General features: G+C 49.0%; 1 protein-coding gene across 1 annotated transcript; it reads right to left on the bottom strand.

Annotated features, from left to right (window-relative positions):
- Positions 1–559: 559 nt before the first annotated feature.
- On the bottom strand, positions 560–18,168 carry AGRP (agouti related neuropeptide). The gene is made up of 3 exons (XM_033844235.2): positions 1,271–18,168; positions 1,021–1,112; positions 560–821 (listed from the first exon to the last, which is right to left on the bottom strand). The coding sequence occupies exons 1-3, from the start codon at positions 1,398–1,400 to the stop codon at positions 639–641; spliced, it is 405 nt and encodes a 134-aa protein (XP_033700126.1). The 5' UTR covers positions 1,401–18,168; the 3' UTR covers positions 560–638.
- Between the last annotated feature and the right edge of the window lie 1,590 nt (positions 18,169–19,758).

Below are 19,758 nucleotides of genomic sequence, written 5' to 3'. Positions count from 1 at the left end.
GGGGAAGAGGGCCTCCTGCTCTCCGGCGGGAGCGGCTTGGAGTGTCCAAGGCCGAGCGCGTGGTGGCGCCCGTGGCCGCGGGGATTCCATTGGGCCTTCACTCTAGATTTCCCGAGTCCGGTGCACGTGGTGCTGTGGCGGCCAGAGGAGTAAAGATGGGAGTGGGCGGCGCTTCTTATGCTTGGAAATATTCCAGACTGTTGTCAGCCTTCCCCTGAGAGGAACTGAAGTCCGGTGAGGGGAAGGCTTCGCTGCGGGTCACGCGTCGAGTTAACGCAAGCAGGCCCTGGACCCTAATGTTTTGTTAGCCTGCTGGGAGCTACAGCTCCTAGGCTGCGCTGTGCCCTCCCTTCCCCTCATTTATTATATAAGATTCTCAAGGGTAGGAGCGCGGCCCTCCTCTGCTTCTCCCAACGACGCCTGGCACTCTAAGAGCATGCATGTAAGTGACTCATGATGGGATAGCGCAGGCCCTGGGGTAGGGATGTGTGTGTGGTGTCTTGGCTTGGAGACGCCTTTGCCCCTGCCATGACCTCCCCCCTCCGACGGTCACGTTCGAAATAACACCACAACCCTGGGGTTGGTCCCATCCTTTATTGTCGCTCCCCTGCCCCAGCCCCGACCCCGACGTCGGCCAACTAGGTGCGGCTGCAGGGGTTCGCGGCAGTACCCAGCTTGCGGCAGTAGCAGAAGGCGTTGAAGAAACGGCAGTAGCACGTGGCACATGGGTCGCAGCATGGTACCTGGTGTCCCAGACAGGACTCATGCAGCCTTACGCAGCGACGCGGGGAGCGCGGCTTGCGTCCTTCCGGATCTAGCACCTGCAGGGGTTGGGTAACATGGGCCTTCAGCGGCAGCTTCAGGGACCTGACCCAATCAAGGGGAGACGTCAGTGGAGCATGGGGAGGGATGGTCTGCAGTGTCACCCCAAGTGAGAGGGTCACCGAAGTGGAGATGGAGGTTGATGCCTGATCCCCCCACCCAGAGATTGTGACCTCAGCCCTTTTCCTGAGCAGTTACCTCTGCCAAGGCCTTGGTCTCTGCCTCCTGCAGCAGAGCCTCTTCCACCTGTTCTGCCGTTATCCTCTTCAGTGGGGGCTGCAGGCCCAGGCCTGGGACAGATGATGTGAGAACAGAAACCCCCATGCACAAGACACCCATCTCCCAGGCCTAGGATTGGGAAGGGGGAAAGAGGGCTCATACCAGGCAGAATAGTTCGTGGCCAGAGAGTGTCCAGGCCCCACCCATCCCCACCCCTGCCCACACTGACCTTGCAGCTCTGGGTACAAGGCTTGGTCAGGCCTTCCGATGCCCTCCAGGGGAGCCAAGCCCATCTGGGCCCCCTGCCCGGCGGGCATTGCCAGCAGCAGGGCACAACTCAGCAGCACTGTGGTCAGCATGGCCTGGCTCAGCAGGAAGACCCACCACTTAGTCCCTCTTCATCCCTAGAACACCCTCTAAGTGCCCTATCCCAGACAGAAGACCCCTAGAGAGTAGGAGTCTCTGCCCAACCTGAGGACTTACCTCTGCTTGCTGGATCCTTGCCCCAAGAGTTCCTGGCCACCCCATGCCCTCGGTTTATATGGCAGGGTCTAATGAAGGGCCCACACGTGACTGCTCCCTGCAGCCAGGGCATGAGGGCGCCCCCCCAGAGGGTGGGGGCACAGTTCAGGCCTCTCTCACTGGAACCTGGGCTCTATAAGAGGGGTACCCATCTCCAGTTTGGAGTGAGGTCTCCAGGAACCAATCAAAGTTTGGGAACAAGATAGGATGCCCAGGGCCCCCACATTCATTCCCCAGGACAGGGACCTGGGGAATGGGGATGGGTAGGCTGGAGCCATTAGCAATAACAAGGAAGGCGGCCCTGAACACAATTTAATTTGTGGCCCCGGAGATGCTCATTCAGACCCTACGCATGGCATGTTCCCTTTGCTTCCAGGAACTTGGGTCAAGGGCATTGGAGGGGGTGATGGGCCAGTGACCAGAGCGGGGTGGGGTTGGGGTGGAGACCTAGACCCTGGGTTTTTGAGGGGAGAGAGGGGAGGGGAGAAGCCCACTTAGCCAAAAGCAGGCCCTCTGCCTCCATCTCTGGTCCTACCTCTCCTCCCCCTTCTTCCTCCAGGCTTCTCCAAAACCCCAGCCCTGCTCCTGCCCCCGCACCCTTTTCTGCCTGGGGTTCCTGGAAGCCAAGGTGGCCGAACGGACTGTTCCCTGGGTGGACGAGGAGCTTCAAAGTAAAAAGCTTTCAGGCCGCCTGCCTCATTAGTGCTAATGGCTGCTCCTTTCCGCCCTGCGTTGTCAGGACTGTGCCCACGCCTGGTCTCATCAGCACGGGGCAGATGTGAGGACTGCCCTTTCATAGAGATGGTGGGACACACAGGACCCCACCTGCCCCAGCCTTCCCTCACCGGCCCCGCCAAGGGCACTTTATTACACACTTGCCACTTGGGGAAGGGGATGCAGGCTGAGTCAGCTTCCAGGACTCAGTATACAAACAGCTGGCCCAAGACAGCTGGAGGAGGATGTAGAAGCTGTTTGGGCTATTCTGACCAGGGCGAGGCCTGAGGAAGTCCTTCCAGAAAGCAGTTGGAAACCATAGGTTATCATCTGGCAGCTTCTGGCCTGGTGTCAACATAGCAATTGGTCTTGGGGAGAGAGTTGTGTGGAGAGGGGCGCTCTGCAGAGGGTGAGCCTGTGGCAGTCTTCTTCCACAGATGGGCATTGATGTCTATTCTGGGATCAGGCTGGCATTGGACTCGCTTGTGGTTGGCCCAGGGTAACAGTCCTAGGAGCTCAGAGGGTCACCTACTATGGCCCAGGGGAGGAGCAGGGGAGTGAGGGAAAGCCCCTCTGGGGAGGTGGTCCATGGATAATCCAACAAAGGGCCAGTCCCCATTTCTCCCCCGGGAATGGTGCTGGCTGTTTTGGTGACTCTGTCACAAAGCAGACCTGGTGTCAAGGCCTCCCTGGCAACTGACATTAACCTTTGTTTCCCAGAAGCCATAGCTGGGCTCAGTGGCCCACCCCAGGGGTTTCTTTTTTTTTTTTTTTTTTTTTTTTTTTTTTTTTTTTTTTTTGCGGTACGCGGGCCTCTCACTGTTGTGGCCTCTCCCGTTGCGGAGCACAGGCTCCGGACGCGCAGGCTCAGCAGCCATGGCTCACGGGCCCAGCCGCTCCGCGGCATGTGGGATCTTCCTGGACCAGGGCACGAACCCGTGTCCCCTGCATCGGCAGGCGGACTCTCAACCACTGCGCCACCAGGGAAGCCCCCAGGGGTTTCTTATAGTGGTGCACGGTGAAGGTATCAGGCACCCAGGTGTGCCCCCATCTTGGTTGGGCCACATGGAGCTCAGGAAGGGTAATACATCAAATGTACCTGAGACATTTTCCCCAAATCTTTATGCCCTGGCCCCATCCTTACAGGTTCTGGCTGAAGAGATGGTGGTAAGGAGCAGGGACTGTGTGAGTATTTTGGCAGGGTGCTCCAGGTGAGGTGAGGCGGGGGCTCTGAGCACCTGGCTGAGCCTGGTCAGCGCTCATGCTAAGGACAGCTCTTCATCTTGGAACGGGGGTGCTCCTGCCAGCTAGGCCCTTAGTGTCTTTGCTCACCTACAGATCAGTGGCTGTCTTCACTTGGGTGTGTGAACACAGGTGTATTGGCCCCATCCATGGACAGCAGGGGCTGCCAAGGTCCCTGATCGGATCCAGTGGGGAAGACAGTCAAGAAAACCAACAACCAAAGTGGAACAGTGGGACTTCCCTGGTGGTTCAGGGAAGGCTCTGCGCTTCCACTGCAGGGGGCATGGGTTCGATCCCTGGTCGGGGAACTAAGATCCCACATCCTGCTCATCGTGGCCAAAAAAACAAAAAGAAAAAAAACACAGTGGAAAGACCAAAGAAATATAAACACTGGATATTTGATGACATTAAGGAATAACTGTTAACTTTTTTAGTTGTGATAATGGTATTGTAGTCATGATTTTTTTTTAAAAAAAAGATTCTTTTAGAGAAAAATGATATATTTACTGATAAAATTATATGAAATATGGTATTTGCCTCAAAATAATCTGAAGTAGGGGGGATAGCAGGAGGTGATATAGATGAAACAGAATTTTTCATGAGCTGGTAATTGTTGAAGCTGGGTGGTGGGTACATGGGCTTCGTTATTCTAATACTGCTACTTTTGTATATGTTTGAAATTTTCCATAATAAAACATTTGTTTATGCCCCTTCCCACCCCACCCAGCTGCCCTCCCATCACCACTGAATTGGCCAAAACACAGCCTATGGGTTTCTTGTTATAACTCTGTATCTCTATCTATATGTCTATCTATGAATTGTAAATCTGTATTTAAAGTTAATTTTCCATTGGTTTATCAAATTTTATTAATCTTTGCCAATAATCAGTCTTTGGCTTGATTCACCAAATTTTGTTACAATTAAGTTTCTGCCTTCCCATCATTTTCTATTTTCCTAGCATTTGTTGATCTTTAAGTTTATCTTTCTTCCCTTTTTTCTTTTTTGGCGGTACGCGGGCCTCTCACTCCCATTGCGGAGCACAGGCTTCGGACGCGCAGGCTCAGCGGATATGGCTCACGGGCACAGCCGCTCCGCGGCATGTGGGATCCTCCCAGACCGGGGCACGAACCCGTGTCCCCTTCATCGGCAGGCGGACTCTCAACCACTGTGCCACCAGGGAAGCCCTTCCCTTTTTAAAAAAAAGAAATTTATTTATTTTGGGCTGCGTTGGCTCTTCGTTGCTGCCTGTGGGCTTTCTCTAGTTGAGGTGAGTGGGGGCTTCTCTTCACTGCGGTGCACGGGTTTCTCACTGCGGTGGCCTCTCTTGTTGCGGAGCACGGGCTCTAGGTGCACAGGCTTCAGAAGTTGTGGCGCGCAGGCTCAGTAGTTGTGGCACACGGGCTTAGTTGCTCCACGGCATGTGGGATCTTCCTGGACTAGGGATTGAACCCGTGTTCCCTGCATTGGCAGGCGGATTCTTAACCACTGCACCACCAGAGAAGTCCCTATCTCTCTTCCTGATGAACACTTGCCTACACCTAGTAGTCTATAAAAGGTTCCTCAGGACCCCTTTCCATTTGCTGAGTACAAACACTGCGTGAGTGATTTTTTGGGTCTGGAACTGGCCTGATGTTCCCAGGACAATGCTTTTTGGCAGAAAGACCTTCAGAAATGTGCGGCATGTTCTGGGTGGAGGATTTGGCAGACCTGGGAGGATGCAAAGCCTACTTCGTAAGGCTGAGGTTGGACCCCAAGCATAGGGACCCTGACTTCAAGGAGGAGAAGGGGGAGAGTGTGGATGCTCTGTGCCAAAGATCAAGTGTGGGGACAAGGAGGGATGCTTGATCCCTACCCCTCCTCCTCTTTTTCCTCCAGCAAGGTAGTTCTCACCCAAGGGTGCTGTTCCTGCTTTGTCCCACAGGGGGAAGCAGAGCACCCACTGGCTCTCCTAATCCAGCTTCATCCTTTTTTAAAAAAAACATATTTTTATTTAAATTTATTTATTTATTAATTTATTTTTGGCAGCATTGGGTCTTCGTTGCCGCACGCGGGCTTTTCTCTAGTTGCAGTGAGCGGGGGCTGCTCTTCATTGCGGTGCTCAGGCTTCTCATTGCAGTGGCTTCTCGCATGGACTCTAGGCTCGTGGGCTTCAGTAGTTGTGGCACGCGGGCTCAGTAGCTGTGGCTTGAGGGCTCTAGAGCGCAGGCTCAGTAGTTGTGGCGCACGGGCTTAGCTGCTCCGCGGCATGTGGGATCTTCCCGGACCAGGGCTCGAACCTGTGTCTCCTGCATTGGCAGGTGGATTCTTAACCACTGCGCCACGAGGGAAGCCCTAGCTTCATTCTGATAGGTGGATCCTCACCCAGCACGCTGTCCCTGGCGCCATGGTTCATCTGTAGGACTTCCAAAAGCCAGAGGGTGCTTGGAGAGGTGCGGCCCCCTCATTAATCCAGGGAGGGGAGCAGGATGGAAGGGGGTTATCCCAGGCTGGTGTATATATACATATATATATGTGTATATATATATATATATTTTTTTTTAACATCTTTATTAGAGTATAATTGCTTTACAATGGTGTGTTAGTTTCTGCTTTATAACAAAGTGAATCAGTTATACATATACATATGTTCCCATATCTATATTTTTTTTGATTGAATATAGTTGACTCAGAATGTTGTGTTAGCTTCTGGTGTACAGCAAAGTGATTCAGTTATACATATATATGTTCTTTTTCATATTATTTTCCATTATGGTTCATTACAGGATATTGAATATAGTTCCCTGTGCTATATAATAGGACCTTGTTGTTTATCCATTCTATGTATAATAGTTTGCATCTGCTAGTCCCAATCTCCCAATCAGCCCTCCCCCTCCCCCCCTTGTCAACTACAAGTCTGTTCTCTATGTCTGGGAGTCTGTTTTTGTTTCATAGATAAGTTCATTTGTGTCATATTTTAGATTCCACATACAAGCGATATCATATGGTATTTGTCTTTCTCTTTCTGACTTACTTTGCTTAGTATGATAATCTCTAGATCCATCCATGTAGCTGCAGATGGCATTATTTCATTCTTTTCATGGCTGAGTAATATTCCATTGTGTGTGTGTGTATATATATATATATATATATATATATATATATACACACACACACACACACACACACACACACACACCACATCTTTAACCATTCATCTGTCAATGGACATTTAGGTTGTTTCCATGTCTTGATTATTGTGAATAGTGCTGCTATGAACATAGGGGTGCTTGTATCTTTTCGAATTATAGTTTTGTCCAGATATATGCCCAGTAGTGGGATTCCGGATCACATGGCAACTCTATTTTTAGTTTTTTGAGGAACCTCCATACTGTTCTCCATAGTGGCTGCACCAATTTACTTTCCCACCAACAGCATAGGAGGGTTCCCTTTTCTCCACACCCTCTCCAGCATTTGTTATTTGCAGACTTTTTTTAAAAAATAAATTTATTTATTTTATTTATTTTTGGCTGCGTTGGGTCTTCGTTGCTGTGCACGGGCTTTCTCTAGTTGCAGCGAGCGGAGGCTACTCTTCGTTGTGGTGCGCGGGCTTCAGTAGTTGCGGCTCGTGGGCTCGGTAGTTGTGGCTCGCGGGCTCTAGAGCGCAGGCTCAGTAGTTGTGGCACACGGGTTTAGTTGCTCCGCGGCATGTGGGATCTTTCCGGACCAGGGCTTGAACCTGTGTCCCCTGCATTGGCAGGAGGATTCTTAACCACTGCACCACCAGGGAAGTCCCTGCAGACTTTTTAATGATGGCCATTCTGACCAGTGTGAGGTGGTACCTCACTGTAGTTTTGATTTGCATTTCTCTAATAATTAGCAATGCTGAGCATCTTTTCATGTGCATATTGGCCACCTGTATGTCTTCTTGGGAGAAAAGTCTATTTAGGTCTTCCAGGCTGGTGTCTCTTAAGCCCTCAGCTGGAGGGGGTCCCACTGTGATCAGGACCCCCTAGGTGGGAGAGTCATGTTTGTTGCATGAATGCCAGTGCTTGCCATTCTCCCATTCATTTGAGAACTATTTGAGCACATGCTGCATGACGAGCACTATGCCAAGGGCTCTATACTTCACGGTTTGGTCAGAGGCCGTGGCGACCTGAAGCTCCTGATTTCTGGGGTCAGCCAGGCTTCATGGGCTTGTCTGTTGCCAATGAAAGGGTAGGCTGGGGTCAAGCCAGGGAGAGCAGAGCATGGTTCAGGGCCAGCTGGTGGATGGAACAGCCCTTCCCCTGACTGTAAGGGGGCTCAGGCCCAAAGACACTCCTTCCCCCTCGGGCCTTGCTCTAACTCCCTCTTCCTCTCCCCCCACAGGCCTCCCCTTCAGTGCTGGTAATGGGCCCTTTATTGGGGTCCCCAGAATACCTGAGCTGTGGCTGGAGCGCTCAGATGAAATTTCACAAAAGGGACAGGGAAAACAAATAGGCCCAGCCAATCTGACTCATAGGATGTGACTTGCAGTTTGGATTCATGGGCCCCTCCAAGGTGGCAAAGGCCATCCTAAACGCCAACTTCAACCCATTCTAAAGACATCTACAACCCCTAGTGTCCAAATCTTCAGACATCCAGAGAGGTAACCAGTCCCTCCTCCTGCCTGCCAGGTCCTACTTTTCTGGGTGAAATCTTCAGTTTCTGGAGGTGTTGCAGGACCCTACCTTCTGCCACAGGGTATCCATGCCTTAACATGTCCAAAGCAGGACATCAGCACCCACACTCACAGGAAACCCACCAAAGTGGTGCAGAGCTTGTTCCATTCCAAGTGATAAGAGGACTCTTGGGTATAACAGAATTTCTGGGGAGTGAAATTGAGTCCCCAGCAACCCTCCACAGAGGCATGGCACTGTTGGGCTAGGGAGAGGCACTTGGGATGTCCCCTAAATTGTTTCTAATCCATCCCCATAGAATGGAGCAACCTGACTTCGTGAGGACGTTCAGTGGCTCAGCTGGAGCCCCAGGAACAAAGGTGTTTGCACAACAAGAACCACTGGACTGTCTGGAAATGACTCTCAACCTAGAAACTGCTCTTCCTGCTAAAGACCCAGGAGTTCTCAACCTGCTCATCCCTGCCACTCATGTTCTGTGCAAGTAAGAAGAGAGGCTACAGGAACTCTGGACATAGGCAAAAAGGTACAGCCTAGGACTCCCCTGCTGGCGCAGTGGTTAAGAATCTGCCTGCCAATGCAGGGCACACGGGTTTGAGCCCTGGTCCAGAAAGATTCCACATGCCGCGGAACAACTAAACCCATGCAGCACAACTACTGAGCCTGCGCTCTAGAGCCCACGAGCCACAACTACTGAAGCCCACGCGCCTAGAGCCCGTGCTCAGCAACAAGAGAAGCCACCGCAATGAGAAGCCCGCGCACCGCAACGAAGAGTAGCCCCCACTTGCCGCAACTAGAGAAAGCCCGTGTGCAGCAACGAAGACCCAATGCAGCCAAATAAATAAATAAAAAGATACAGCCTAGGGTAATCGGCACAGAGGTGAGATAAGGCGGTACCTGGCTTGACAGGTTCAAGGTGAGCTGAAGGTCAGCTCAAGAAAGGAGAGAGGGCTTCCCTGGTGGCGCAGTGGTTGAGAATCTGCCTGCCAATGCAGGGGACACGGGTTCGAGCCCTGGTCTGGGAGGATCCCACATGCCGCGGAGCGACTGGGCCCGTGAGCCACAACTACTGAGCCTGCGCGTCTGGAGCCTGTGCTCCGCAACAAGAGAGGCCGCGATAGTGAGAGGCCCACGCACCGCGATGAAGAGAGGCCCTCACTTGCCGCAACTGGAGAAAGCCCTCGCACAGAAACGAAGACCCAACACAGCCATAAATAAATAAATAAAATTAAAAAAAAAAAAAAAAAAAAAGAAAGAAAGGAGAGAGAGCTGCAGCTGCTCCCAGAGTTCTCTGGACTCACTCCTTTCTGTTTTTACCCTTCCTCATCTCCTATGCCTCCAGCTACAAAGAAGGTCTAGGAGGTGGAGGTATGGGAGCTGGGAGGGGAATGAGTCCTGTGGGGGAGCCATCATCTGGGGGTGTTGGATGGAAAGGATAACCTTCCAGCTTAAACCAGTCCCCCTGGGCGCAGTTCTCACCCAGGAACCAAGCCTTTGCCCATATGGGAGAAAGAACTCATAGGGTGGCCCCTGCCAGCAACCCCACTTTTGCCCCTGTAGGCCCTGCATAAACTATCTCCACAAAGCCCTGGGTAGGAGTCCTCCTCTCCAACTCTAGCCAAAGCCAGACTTTGTGTCAGGATCTGTCATAGAGGTAAGTTTTCCTCTCTGCCTCATCCCTTTACCTGCTACAAGTTTACCCAGTGCCCCATAGCAAGACTCCCAGTCCATATATTTAACTCTCAGTAGAACATGTAACTAAACATTATCATCCCCGTTTTACAGATCAGAAAGCTTTAAGTGACTTAGCTTTGATTACTCAGCTAAAAAGGGGTTGGCCTGCTTTCCCTCCTTCCTCGCACGGCCCAGGGTTTGTTTTAGAGCTGGAGAAGAGGCATGGTTGGTGTGTGTGTGGGGGGGGGCACGCGTGCATGCGCCTCGGGGACAGGGCTCAGCCCTAACGTGTCTTCCCACACACACCTCCTGCCTGTGGGAATCTTTCACCCACCCACAGAGCTCCCAGGGGTACAAAGACAAAATTAAGCAGCTGCTCCAGTGGGCTCAGTTGGCTGGTAGAGCTGTGCTGAGTGTCCTTATGCTTGTGGCCACATTTCTAAGTAGCCCATGAATCAAAGGAGAAATCACAAAGGAAACTAGAAATGTTTCAAACTGAATGATAATGAGATACATCAAAACTTAATGGGAGGGCTTCCCTGGTGGCGCAGGGGTTGAGAGTCCGCCTGCCGATGCAGGGGACACGGGTTCGTGCCCCGGACTGGGAAGATCCCACATGCCGCGGAGCGGCTGGGCCCATGAGCCATGGCCGCTGAGCCTGCGCGTCCGGAGCCTGTGCTCCGCAACGGGAGAGGCCACAACAGTGAGAGGCCCGCGTACCGCAAAAAAAAAAAAAAAAAAAAAAACTTAATGGCATGCAGCTAAAGCAATGCATATTTAAGTGGATATATTAGAAAAGAAAAATGGTTGAAAATTAACTACGTAAGATTCTTCAAGTGGGGTGAAAACATTTTCAATAAACAGAGTGGGAGCAAGTGACTGTTTTACCTGTACTTTGCAGCCTTCACAAAAATTAATTTGAGATGGATCATCAACATAATTGTGAAGGCAAAACAAATAAAGATTCTAGGAAAAAAAAACAATATCTTAAAAAACAAAACAAAACAAAACAATATCTTTATAACCTTGGAGTAGGTAAAGATTTCTTAAATAAGACAAAGTGTAACCATCAAAGACTGATAAATTTGACTTCATTAAAACTAAGAACTTGGACTTCCCTGGTGGCGCAGTGGTTAAGAATCCACCTGCCAATGCAGGGGACACGGGCTCAAGCCCTGGTCTGGGAAGATCCCACATGCCGCGGAGCAGCTAAGCCCGTGCGCTACAACTACTGAAGCCCATGCTACCCAGAGCCTGTGCGCCGCAACTACTGAGCCTGCAGGCCTAGAGCCCATGCTCTGCAACAAGAAAAGCTACCGCAGTGAGAAGCCCGCACACCACGATGAAGAGTAGCCCCTGCTTGCCACAACTAGAGAAAGCCTGCACGCAGCAACGAAGACCCAATGCAGCCAAATAAATAAATAAATAAAATTTTTTAAAAAAGAACAAAACCAAGAACTTCTGGGAATTCCCTGGCGGTCCAGTGGTTAGGACTCAGTGCTCTCACTGCTGGGGCCCCAGGTTCCATCCCTTGGTGGGAGAACTAAGATCCTACAAGCTGCAGGGCCAAAAACACCTAAAACAAACAAACAACTAAGAACTTCTGGTCATTAATTAAAGATAATTAAGAAAGTGAAAAGCCACAAACTGGGAAAAGAACATTACAATGCATAGACTCAAAAAATGACTCATGCAGAATTACATAGTCATTAAGGAAAAAGGACTTGAACAGACCCGTCACAAAAAAGGATTTCCCAATGGCCAATAAGCATGTGGAAAGGTGCTCAATGTCACTAGAGAAATTTAATTCATAGAGAAATGGTAGTTAAAACCACAATGAGATACTACTATACGCTGACTAGAATGACTAAAAGGTTGACAGTACCAAGTGTTGGCGAGGATATGAAGTAACTAGAACTACTATACACTGACTAGATTGACTAAAAGATTGACAATACCAAGTGTTGGTGAGGATATGAAGTAACTAGAACCGGTAAGAGGTAAAAAGAAAACTGTGGGGACTTCCCTGGTGGCGCAATGGCTAAGAATCTGCCTGCCAATGCAGGGGACACAGGTTCAAGCCCTGGTCTGGGAAGATCCCACATGCTGTGGAGCAGCTAAGCCCGTGTGCCACAACTACTGAGCCCGTGCTCTAGAGCCCGCGAGCCACAACTACTGAGCCCATGTGCCACAACTACTGAAGCCCGCGTGCCTAGAGCCCATGCTCTGCAACAAGAGAAGCCACCACAATGAGAAGCCTGTCTGCCACGACGAAGAGTAGCCCCCGTTCACCGCAACTAGAGAAAGCCCATGTGCAGCGATGAAGACCCAACGCAGCCAAAACTAAATAAATTTTTATTAAAAAAAAAACCGTGGTACAGCACAGGGAATATAGCCAATATTTTATAATAACTTTTTTTTAAAATATTTATTTATTTTTTGGCTGTGTCACGTCTTAGTTGCGGCATGTGGACTCTTAGCTGCGGCATGTGGGATCTAGTTCCCCAGTCAAGGATCGAACCCGGGCCCCCTGCATTGGGAGCATGGAGTCCTTCCTACTGGGCCACTAGAGAAGTCCCTATAATAACTTTAAATGGAGTATATTCTGTAAAAGTATTGAATCACCATGTTGTGTACCTGAAACTAATATAACATTGTAAATCAACTATACTTTTATTTTTAAAAATCTCCTATAAGCCACTCCTGACCTGTGGGAATATAAACTGCCTGTGACAAGTACTAAACTCTTGATAAATATGTTATTATAGGTTGCAAGTTGAGTTTTCTGAGCATGGAGCTAGCTACTGGGAAGGCTTAGTAGGGCATGCATGGATACTAATACCCCTGGCCAGTGTTGCTGGTCTGTATTGTATAGTATTATCTATCAATACATGTATACGTTTACAGGATACCATTAGAATTCACTGTATCTCCAACCTTTCAATTAATGTATTTTGGTTAGTAGTGATCTTAATACCTTAATTCAAAAGGAATCAGCAGAATCACTGTTGGGTAATTATAACTCCAACACCAAACTTTCTCAAGCATTCCGTTAAAAAATCTCAGAGGAGCTTCCCTGGTGGCGCAGTGGTTGAGAGTCCGCCTGCCGATGTAGGGGACACGGTTTCGTTCCCGGTCCGGGAATATCCCACATGCCGCGGAGCGGCTGCGCCCGTGAGCCATGGCCACTGAGCCTGCGCATCCGGAGCCTGTGCTCCGCAACGGGAGAGGCCACAACAGTGAGAGGCCCGCGTACCGCAAAAAAAAAAAGGTCCACATCAAAAAAAAATCTTTAAAAATAAAATAAAATAACATTTCCAGCACTGCAGAAGTCTTCCCAATTCCCCTCACTCAGTCAATAATGCCCCCAGAGTTAACCACTGTTCAGAGCTCCATCACCATTTATTACAGTTTTGTCTGGTTTTGAACATCATGTAAATGGAATCATACCATATTCACTCTTCTGTGGCTTGCACCTTTCAATGGCATTGAAAATGGTCGTTTCCCCAGCTTGCTATCAGGATATGTGTTTGTCTTGTCTCTTGTGACACTTGTTTTCTTCCCTGTCCTTGGGGGTGTCTTCAAGCTGTTGACTTCTGGGATTTGCAGATTTCACAATGTGATACTACTTATTTTTTTGTCTGTAGGTTATTTCTCCAGGGGCAAAGAAAATAATTTCCTAAAATCCATATGAATGTAAAGAAAAGCAGTTTGTTATTGGTTGTTGGTGGTTTTTTTTATAATGCAAAATAAAAATAGTAAAAAGAAAAAAATGGTATCAATGAGATGACAGCAGTTGTAATGAACAGAAAGCTCGATTCAAACTGTCTTAAATTATAAACACAGTTTATTGGCTCATTTAATTGAACAGTCCTGAAGTAGGGCTGGTTTCAAATGAAGTTTGATACAATGCCTTTTGATTTTATGAGGAGTTGATGTGGCAGACACAGCCGGTTGCCTTCCTAATACCTATTCCCCCCTCCTCCAAAAAAGAAGGCCATTTTTGTTTGGGGAAGTGCCTAGTTAAACAGACTAACTTTCTCAGATTCCCTAAGAGTTCATGGTGTCCCTGGGATACATTGTGACCCACAAGACTTACGTTGAGGGCTTCTGGGAAAGTTGCTTCTCTGGCAGAGGTGTCTCCCTTTTCTGCTTCTTTTCCCTTCAACTTCCTGCTGAGAATGTGAGTATAACGCTTACAGCTGTAGCCGCCAACTTGTGACCGTAAGGCAATGAGGCAACAACCTTGAGAATGGACTAGCTTGCTAAAGATGGTGGACAAGAGAAGCAGAGCATGCCTCCGCAACATTGTAAAGCAGTGGCACCAACCCTGGTCTGCCCACCTCCTGATATCTTATTGCATGAGACAAACATGAAACAAATATTTGTTTAAGCTACTGTTAAGTTTTTCTTTTACTTGAGACTAACCGCATTCCCCACTGATATCTTCAGTTTCTTTACATCTCTTGTGTACATCTCTTGTGGTAAATGCTTCATTCTAAGGCTTGTTTCCCTTTGTAGACACAAACTGGCTTCCAGCAGCCTCAGAAGCCTCCTGCTTCCTCGCTTGCATCCTACAGGAGAGATCTTTATCCTAGAATTCACTGGTCCTGGTTCTGAAAATTCTGCTGGCATCTACTGCTGGAGTCTGTGGCTAGAGAACTCACGGTGAGTTCCTCTGATCTGGGCAGGCCTGTTGGTCCTCCCTTGACCCCAGCTGAGCCCTTACAGACCCTGAGCATCCCTAAGATCAGCCTGTGAGTGACAAATGTCCTGACCTCCAGAGGCCTTGCCTCGTCTGTGGCCTTGGAGGTAGAGTATCACAAGGGACAGCACCTTCTGCCAAGGTCAGGGCCAAAAATCTGCCCTTGTAAGCCAGGTTTGGCTTTTGGCTTGGGCAGGTGTTGACTCTGGGCAAATTGCCAGCCCAGAAAAGAATGATTTTGGGTGTGAGATCCCATTCTTCCTCAGCACAGCCTTGAAAGCATGTGCTCAGGGTGTTCTGTTGCTAAGATAGCAGTTGGGCTGTGTTCAGGTGGTGCAGAGAGAGCTTAAACTGCAGAGGGTCTGGGTATCATAACAGTCTTGTCTGAGGTCACAAAGTTTGTAAGTGGTGGAGCTGAGTCAAACTGAGAAGTGTGACATTCCACCGAAACCCCTCGCAACCAACCATGATGCTAAGACACAATGACACTTAGGGTCATATATATATTTTTGTTTGTTTGTTTGTTTATTTTTTAACTTGACTTTAAAAATATGTATTTATTTATTTATTTTGGCTGCGCCAGGTCTTAGTTGCAGCACGTGGGATCTTCTTTTTTTTTAGTTGTGGCATGCGGACTTTTTAGTTGCAGCATGCACAGTTGTGACAAGCAGGATTTAGTTCCCCAACCAGGGATCAAACCCAGGCCCCCTATATTGGGAGCATGGAGTCTTACCCACTGGACCACCTGGGAAGTCCCTATATATATTTTTAATACAGACCTCCTTTGATTGCATTGTAAGTACACAGGAATATTCTTCAGTTCCACAAAGAAATGTGCCTTCTCCCATTTTCCCTGAAGCGCATGACTCTTTGACCTCTCTTTTATTGTTATACTTATTTTGGAGACATGGGTACAGAGAAATAGTTCTCAACTTCAGCGTTGGCAATGGTTCAGGAGTAAGACTAAAAGCCACACACATACTCAATACTGGGGAGGTGTGGGGCGTGCTTGGCCTGAAAGGGGAAGCCATGGACACCAGGTGGAGATGTAGCCCCAGTGTTGCCAGAGCTTCAGATGTTTCAAGAAAAGCCAGAAAACTGAATTTTTATATGTTGCTTCAATGCTGGCTCAAAAAAAGCATTGTGCAGGTTCTCAAGTTCTCACTTCCAGTGTAACGGGAGAGAATTTTTGTCCTGGCAGTGGTTCTTTCTAGCCTGAAGTGCTGTGAGAACAGCAGTCAAGATTTCCTTCTTCCTGCACCACTGGTAGGAGGAAGGAAATACCACCTGGAGGAGGTGGTATTGGTATTTAAAGAGGGTTCCTAAAGGTGGATGGAGCGTTCTGAAAGGAATAAGGTAGGGAGTGACCTCAGTGCAGCTTTTGCCCAGTTGTTCATCACAGGAATGCTACTGGGCCCTGCAGTTTCCAGCATCACAACCCCCTGTCCCCCACTTGTCCACACCCTCAGCTTCCAGGTTCCAGCCTCGAGGGGTTCAGCCCACGTCTGCCCTTCAGTTTTCTTCTTCCTGGGAACCAAGGAACAAGGTGTCCTCCCATGGCCTCCCAGTGAACTGGGCTGGGGCCTGCTCCCTGGGGTTGGCAAAGGGAACCACTAGCTCTTGGGGCCTTCCCCTTGAACTCAGAAGGTAAGGCAGCAGAAAGAAGGGAGGAGGGCCTGAGGATTCCCCACTGGATGAGAGTCACCCTCCCCAGGCCATGCCTACTTTTCAGAAAGGGTAAGCCAACTAGGCTGGCTGCCTAGACCCCATACTTAGGTGGGCGAGGTATGGGGGGCAGCTACCTTCTATCTTGTGAACTACATCATCATCCAGTTTCAACATAATAAATAGCACAGCAGCCTCATCTTATGGGCCCCCTGATGTGATGCAATAATCACCAATATAATATTCTTACCAAAATTGTTTAACGTGAATCTAATCTTGAGGAAGCAGTCAGGTAAATCCAGAATATGGTGCTAACAGGGAACTATATCCAATCTCCTGGGATAAACCATAATGGAAAAGAATATTAAAAAAAAAGAATGTGTCTATGTATGTAAAACTGAGTCACTTTGCTGTACAGCAGAGATTGGCACAGCACTGTAAATCAACTGCACTTCAATAAAAAAGATAATAATAAAATATGGAAACAGAATGAGGTGCTAAAACTGGCCTGAACTCTTACAAAAAGTAATCAGACAAAAAGGCTGAGTATGGGGCAGAGAATACTCTTCTATATTAAAAGAGACTAAAAAGACCTAACAACCAAACATGTGAACCTGGCCTCCTGAACTGAAATAAAAATGCTGTAAAGGCATTCTTGAGACCAGTAGGAATGACACGACTGAATGGCTGCTTATTTCCTTGGATGTGATGTGGTGCTCTAATGGTGTAGAGTGGGGTCTCTCAGCCTCAACACTTTGGAGACAGATAATTCTCTCTTCTGGGACTTTAGCAGCATTTCTGGCCCCTGCCCTCTAGGTGTCAGGAGCACCGCTTCAGGTGCAACAAGTCGAAAAGTCAGAGATGGTTGAGAATTAGCAATGAAGGTTGCATCACATCATGAATTTACTAAAGAAACACCTTAAAATGGTTAAATGGTGAATTTTATCTTACGTGAATTTTTTCTCAATAAAAACTGTAATTTAAAAAATGTCAGGCTTCCCTGGTGGCGCAGTGGTTGAGAGTCCACCTGCCGATGTAGGGGACATGGGTTCGTGCCCCGGTCCGGGAAGATCCCACATGCCACGGAGTGGCTGGGCCCGTGAGCCATGGACGCTGAGCCTGCACGTCTGGAGCCTGTGCTCCGCAACGGGAGAGGCCAAACAGTGAGAGGCCCACGTACCACACAAAAAAAAAAAAAAAAAAAAAAGTCTCCGTTTGACATTGTCAAATAATCCCTGGGGGACAAAATCACCCCAAGTGAAACCACTGGTGCAGAGAGTACACTGCTGGGTGGGAAGGTTGGTGGGAGGGAGTGGGGCGGGAGAGGGAATGCAGGCCAAAGGATTGGGGAGGGAGATGTCTTGTTTGTAACTTACTTTCAAAGAGCAAATGTGGTAAAATGTTAACCGTTAGTGACACTAGGTGACAGGTGTGTGGGTTGTTCATTTGACTATTCTGTCAGCTTTCTATAGACTAATTTTTTTTCAAAACCAAAAGAAAAGAATTCAATTTGAAATTGTCTGTTTACAACATCCCAGCGGACCCATGACAGGTGCCAACTGTGCAGCCTCCCTTCAGGTACCATTATCGGAAGTCCCTACATTGGTTGAGTTCCTCACATTCTTCTTGCTCCGAGGAGGGACGACTTTCCTTACCTCACACACCTCTCTCTCTGCTCTCTCTCTCTGTCTTGCTCCCTTGCTTCCTCTCTCTGTCCCTCTTGCCCTATGTCACTCTAAGACTCCCTGAATATTTTGGCCCGTGCTGCACACCATGGAGAGAAAAGCATCCTATGAACCGTCATACACTCAGACTGGTGCTGATGATACGCTCTGTCAATTCCTTTGTGGTGAGTATTCTCTCCTGTGGTAGCTTTAAAACACGGTCACAAAACTCTTTAGCACTTGTTCCATTTAGAGACAGGGGTCTATGACCCCTCTCCTTGAATATGGACTCTGCAACTACTTAACCAATAAAATATGGTGGAAGTGACACTGTACTAGTTCCCAGATCTAGGCCTTAGAAAACTAGCATCTGCCATTTTCTGTCTCCTTTGAGATACTGCTCTTGGAACCCAGCTGTCACGCTGTGAGGAAGCCCCAGCCACCCTGTGGAGAGGCACATGTGGAGAGAAGCAGCATACAGCACCAACTTGAAAGCCATGTGAGTGAGTTATCTTGGAAGTGGATTCTCCTACTCCAGCTGTGTGTGTTAGGGGTTAGGGGTGCGGGGTGCAGAGCTGAGCTGTGCCTGCTGAGCTCTGCTCATTTTGTAGATTCGTGAGCAAACTACATGGCTGCTGTGTTTCTAAGTCACTAATTTTTGGAGTGGTTTGTTTGCAGTGATAGATAACTGATGCATCCCCTACTGGGGGGAAGGGCTTGAAAGGCAGGAAGTGGGCCAGCCCTCTAGCCCCATAGCTAGGACCTAGGTCAGCACTTGTTCCTTCAACAAGTTTTTTTTTTTTTTTTCTTTTTTTTTTTTTCGGTATGTGGGCCTCTCACTGTTGTGGCCTCTCCCATTGCGGAGCACAGGCTCCGGATGCGCAGGCTCAGCGGCCATGGCTCACGGGCCCAGCCGCTCCGCGGCACGTGGGATCCTCCCGGACTGGGGCACGAACCTGTGTCCCCTGCATCGGCAGGCGGACTCTCAACCACTGCGCCACCAGGGAAGCCCCAACAAGTATTTATTGAGTAGTCACCAAGTGCTAGACACTATACCAGGGATTGAGGAGTTAGCAGTGAATGAGGTGGACCTACCCTGCCTGGGGGGCACAGCTCAGGCACAGTAATGAGACAACTATAGCCTCAGCTTGAGAAAGGGGGAGGGAGAACTGTCTTCCTGGGGGAGAATATTTCTAAGCTGAGACCTGACTCAGGAAAAGGAGTCACCCATGCAGAGAAGCAAGGAAAGGGCAGATGGAACACCATGTGCCAGTTCTGGGTAAGGTTGCCAGATTTGGCAAATAAAAAAAAAATAAAATTAACACCCAGTTAAATTTGAACTTCAGATAAACAATGAATACTTTTTTAGTATATACATATACCCCGTGCAATATTGGGGACATTCTTTTTTTTTCTCTCTCTCTTTTTTGCGGTATGCAGGCCTCTCATTGCTGTGGCCTCTCCCGTTGCAGAGCACGGGCTCCGGACTCGCAGGCCCAGCGGCCATGGCTCACAGGCCCAGCCGCTCCATGGCATGTGGGATCCTCCTGGACCGGGGCACGAACCCACGTCCCCTGCATCGGCAGGTGGACCCTCAACCACTGCGCCACCAGGGAAGCCCGGGGACATTCTTATACTAAAAAGTTATTCATTATTTATTTGAAATTCAAGTTTAACTGGGAGTCGAGGTATTTTATCTGGCAACCCTAGTTCTAGAGCAAAAAAAGACAGAGGAGAAAAAGAAACTCTTGATTTCAAGGGACCGTTCAGGAAGCCAGATGTAGCACACAGACAAATAAGGCCTGGCATGAGAGGTAAAGTTGAGCAGGAGCAAGGTCAGAAAAGGTCAGCTTGGGACTTCCCTGGTGGCGCAGTGGTTTAGAATCTGCCTGCCAAT

Source organism: Tursiops truncatus, chromosome 19, assembly GCF_011762595.2.
Source record: "Tursiops truncatus isolate mTurTru1 chromosome 19, mTurTru1.mat.Y, whole genome shotgun sequence".
NCBI lineage: Eukaryota > Metazoa > Chordata > Mammalia > Artiodactyla > Delphinidae > Tursiops > Tursiops truncatus.
Note: the sequence above shows the minus strand (reverse complement) of the source record. Positions and strands in the feature narration are given on the sequence as shown.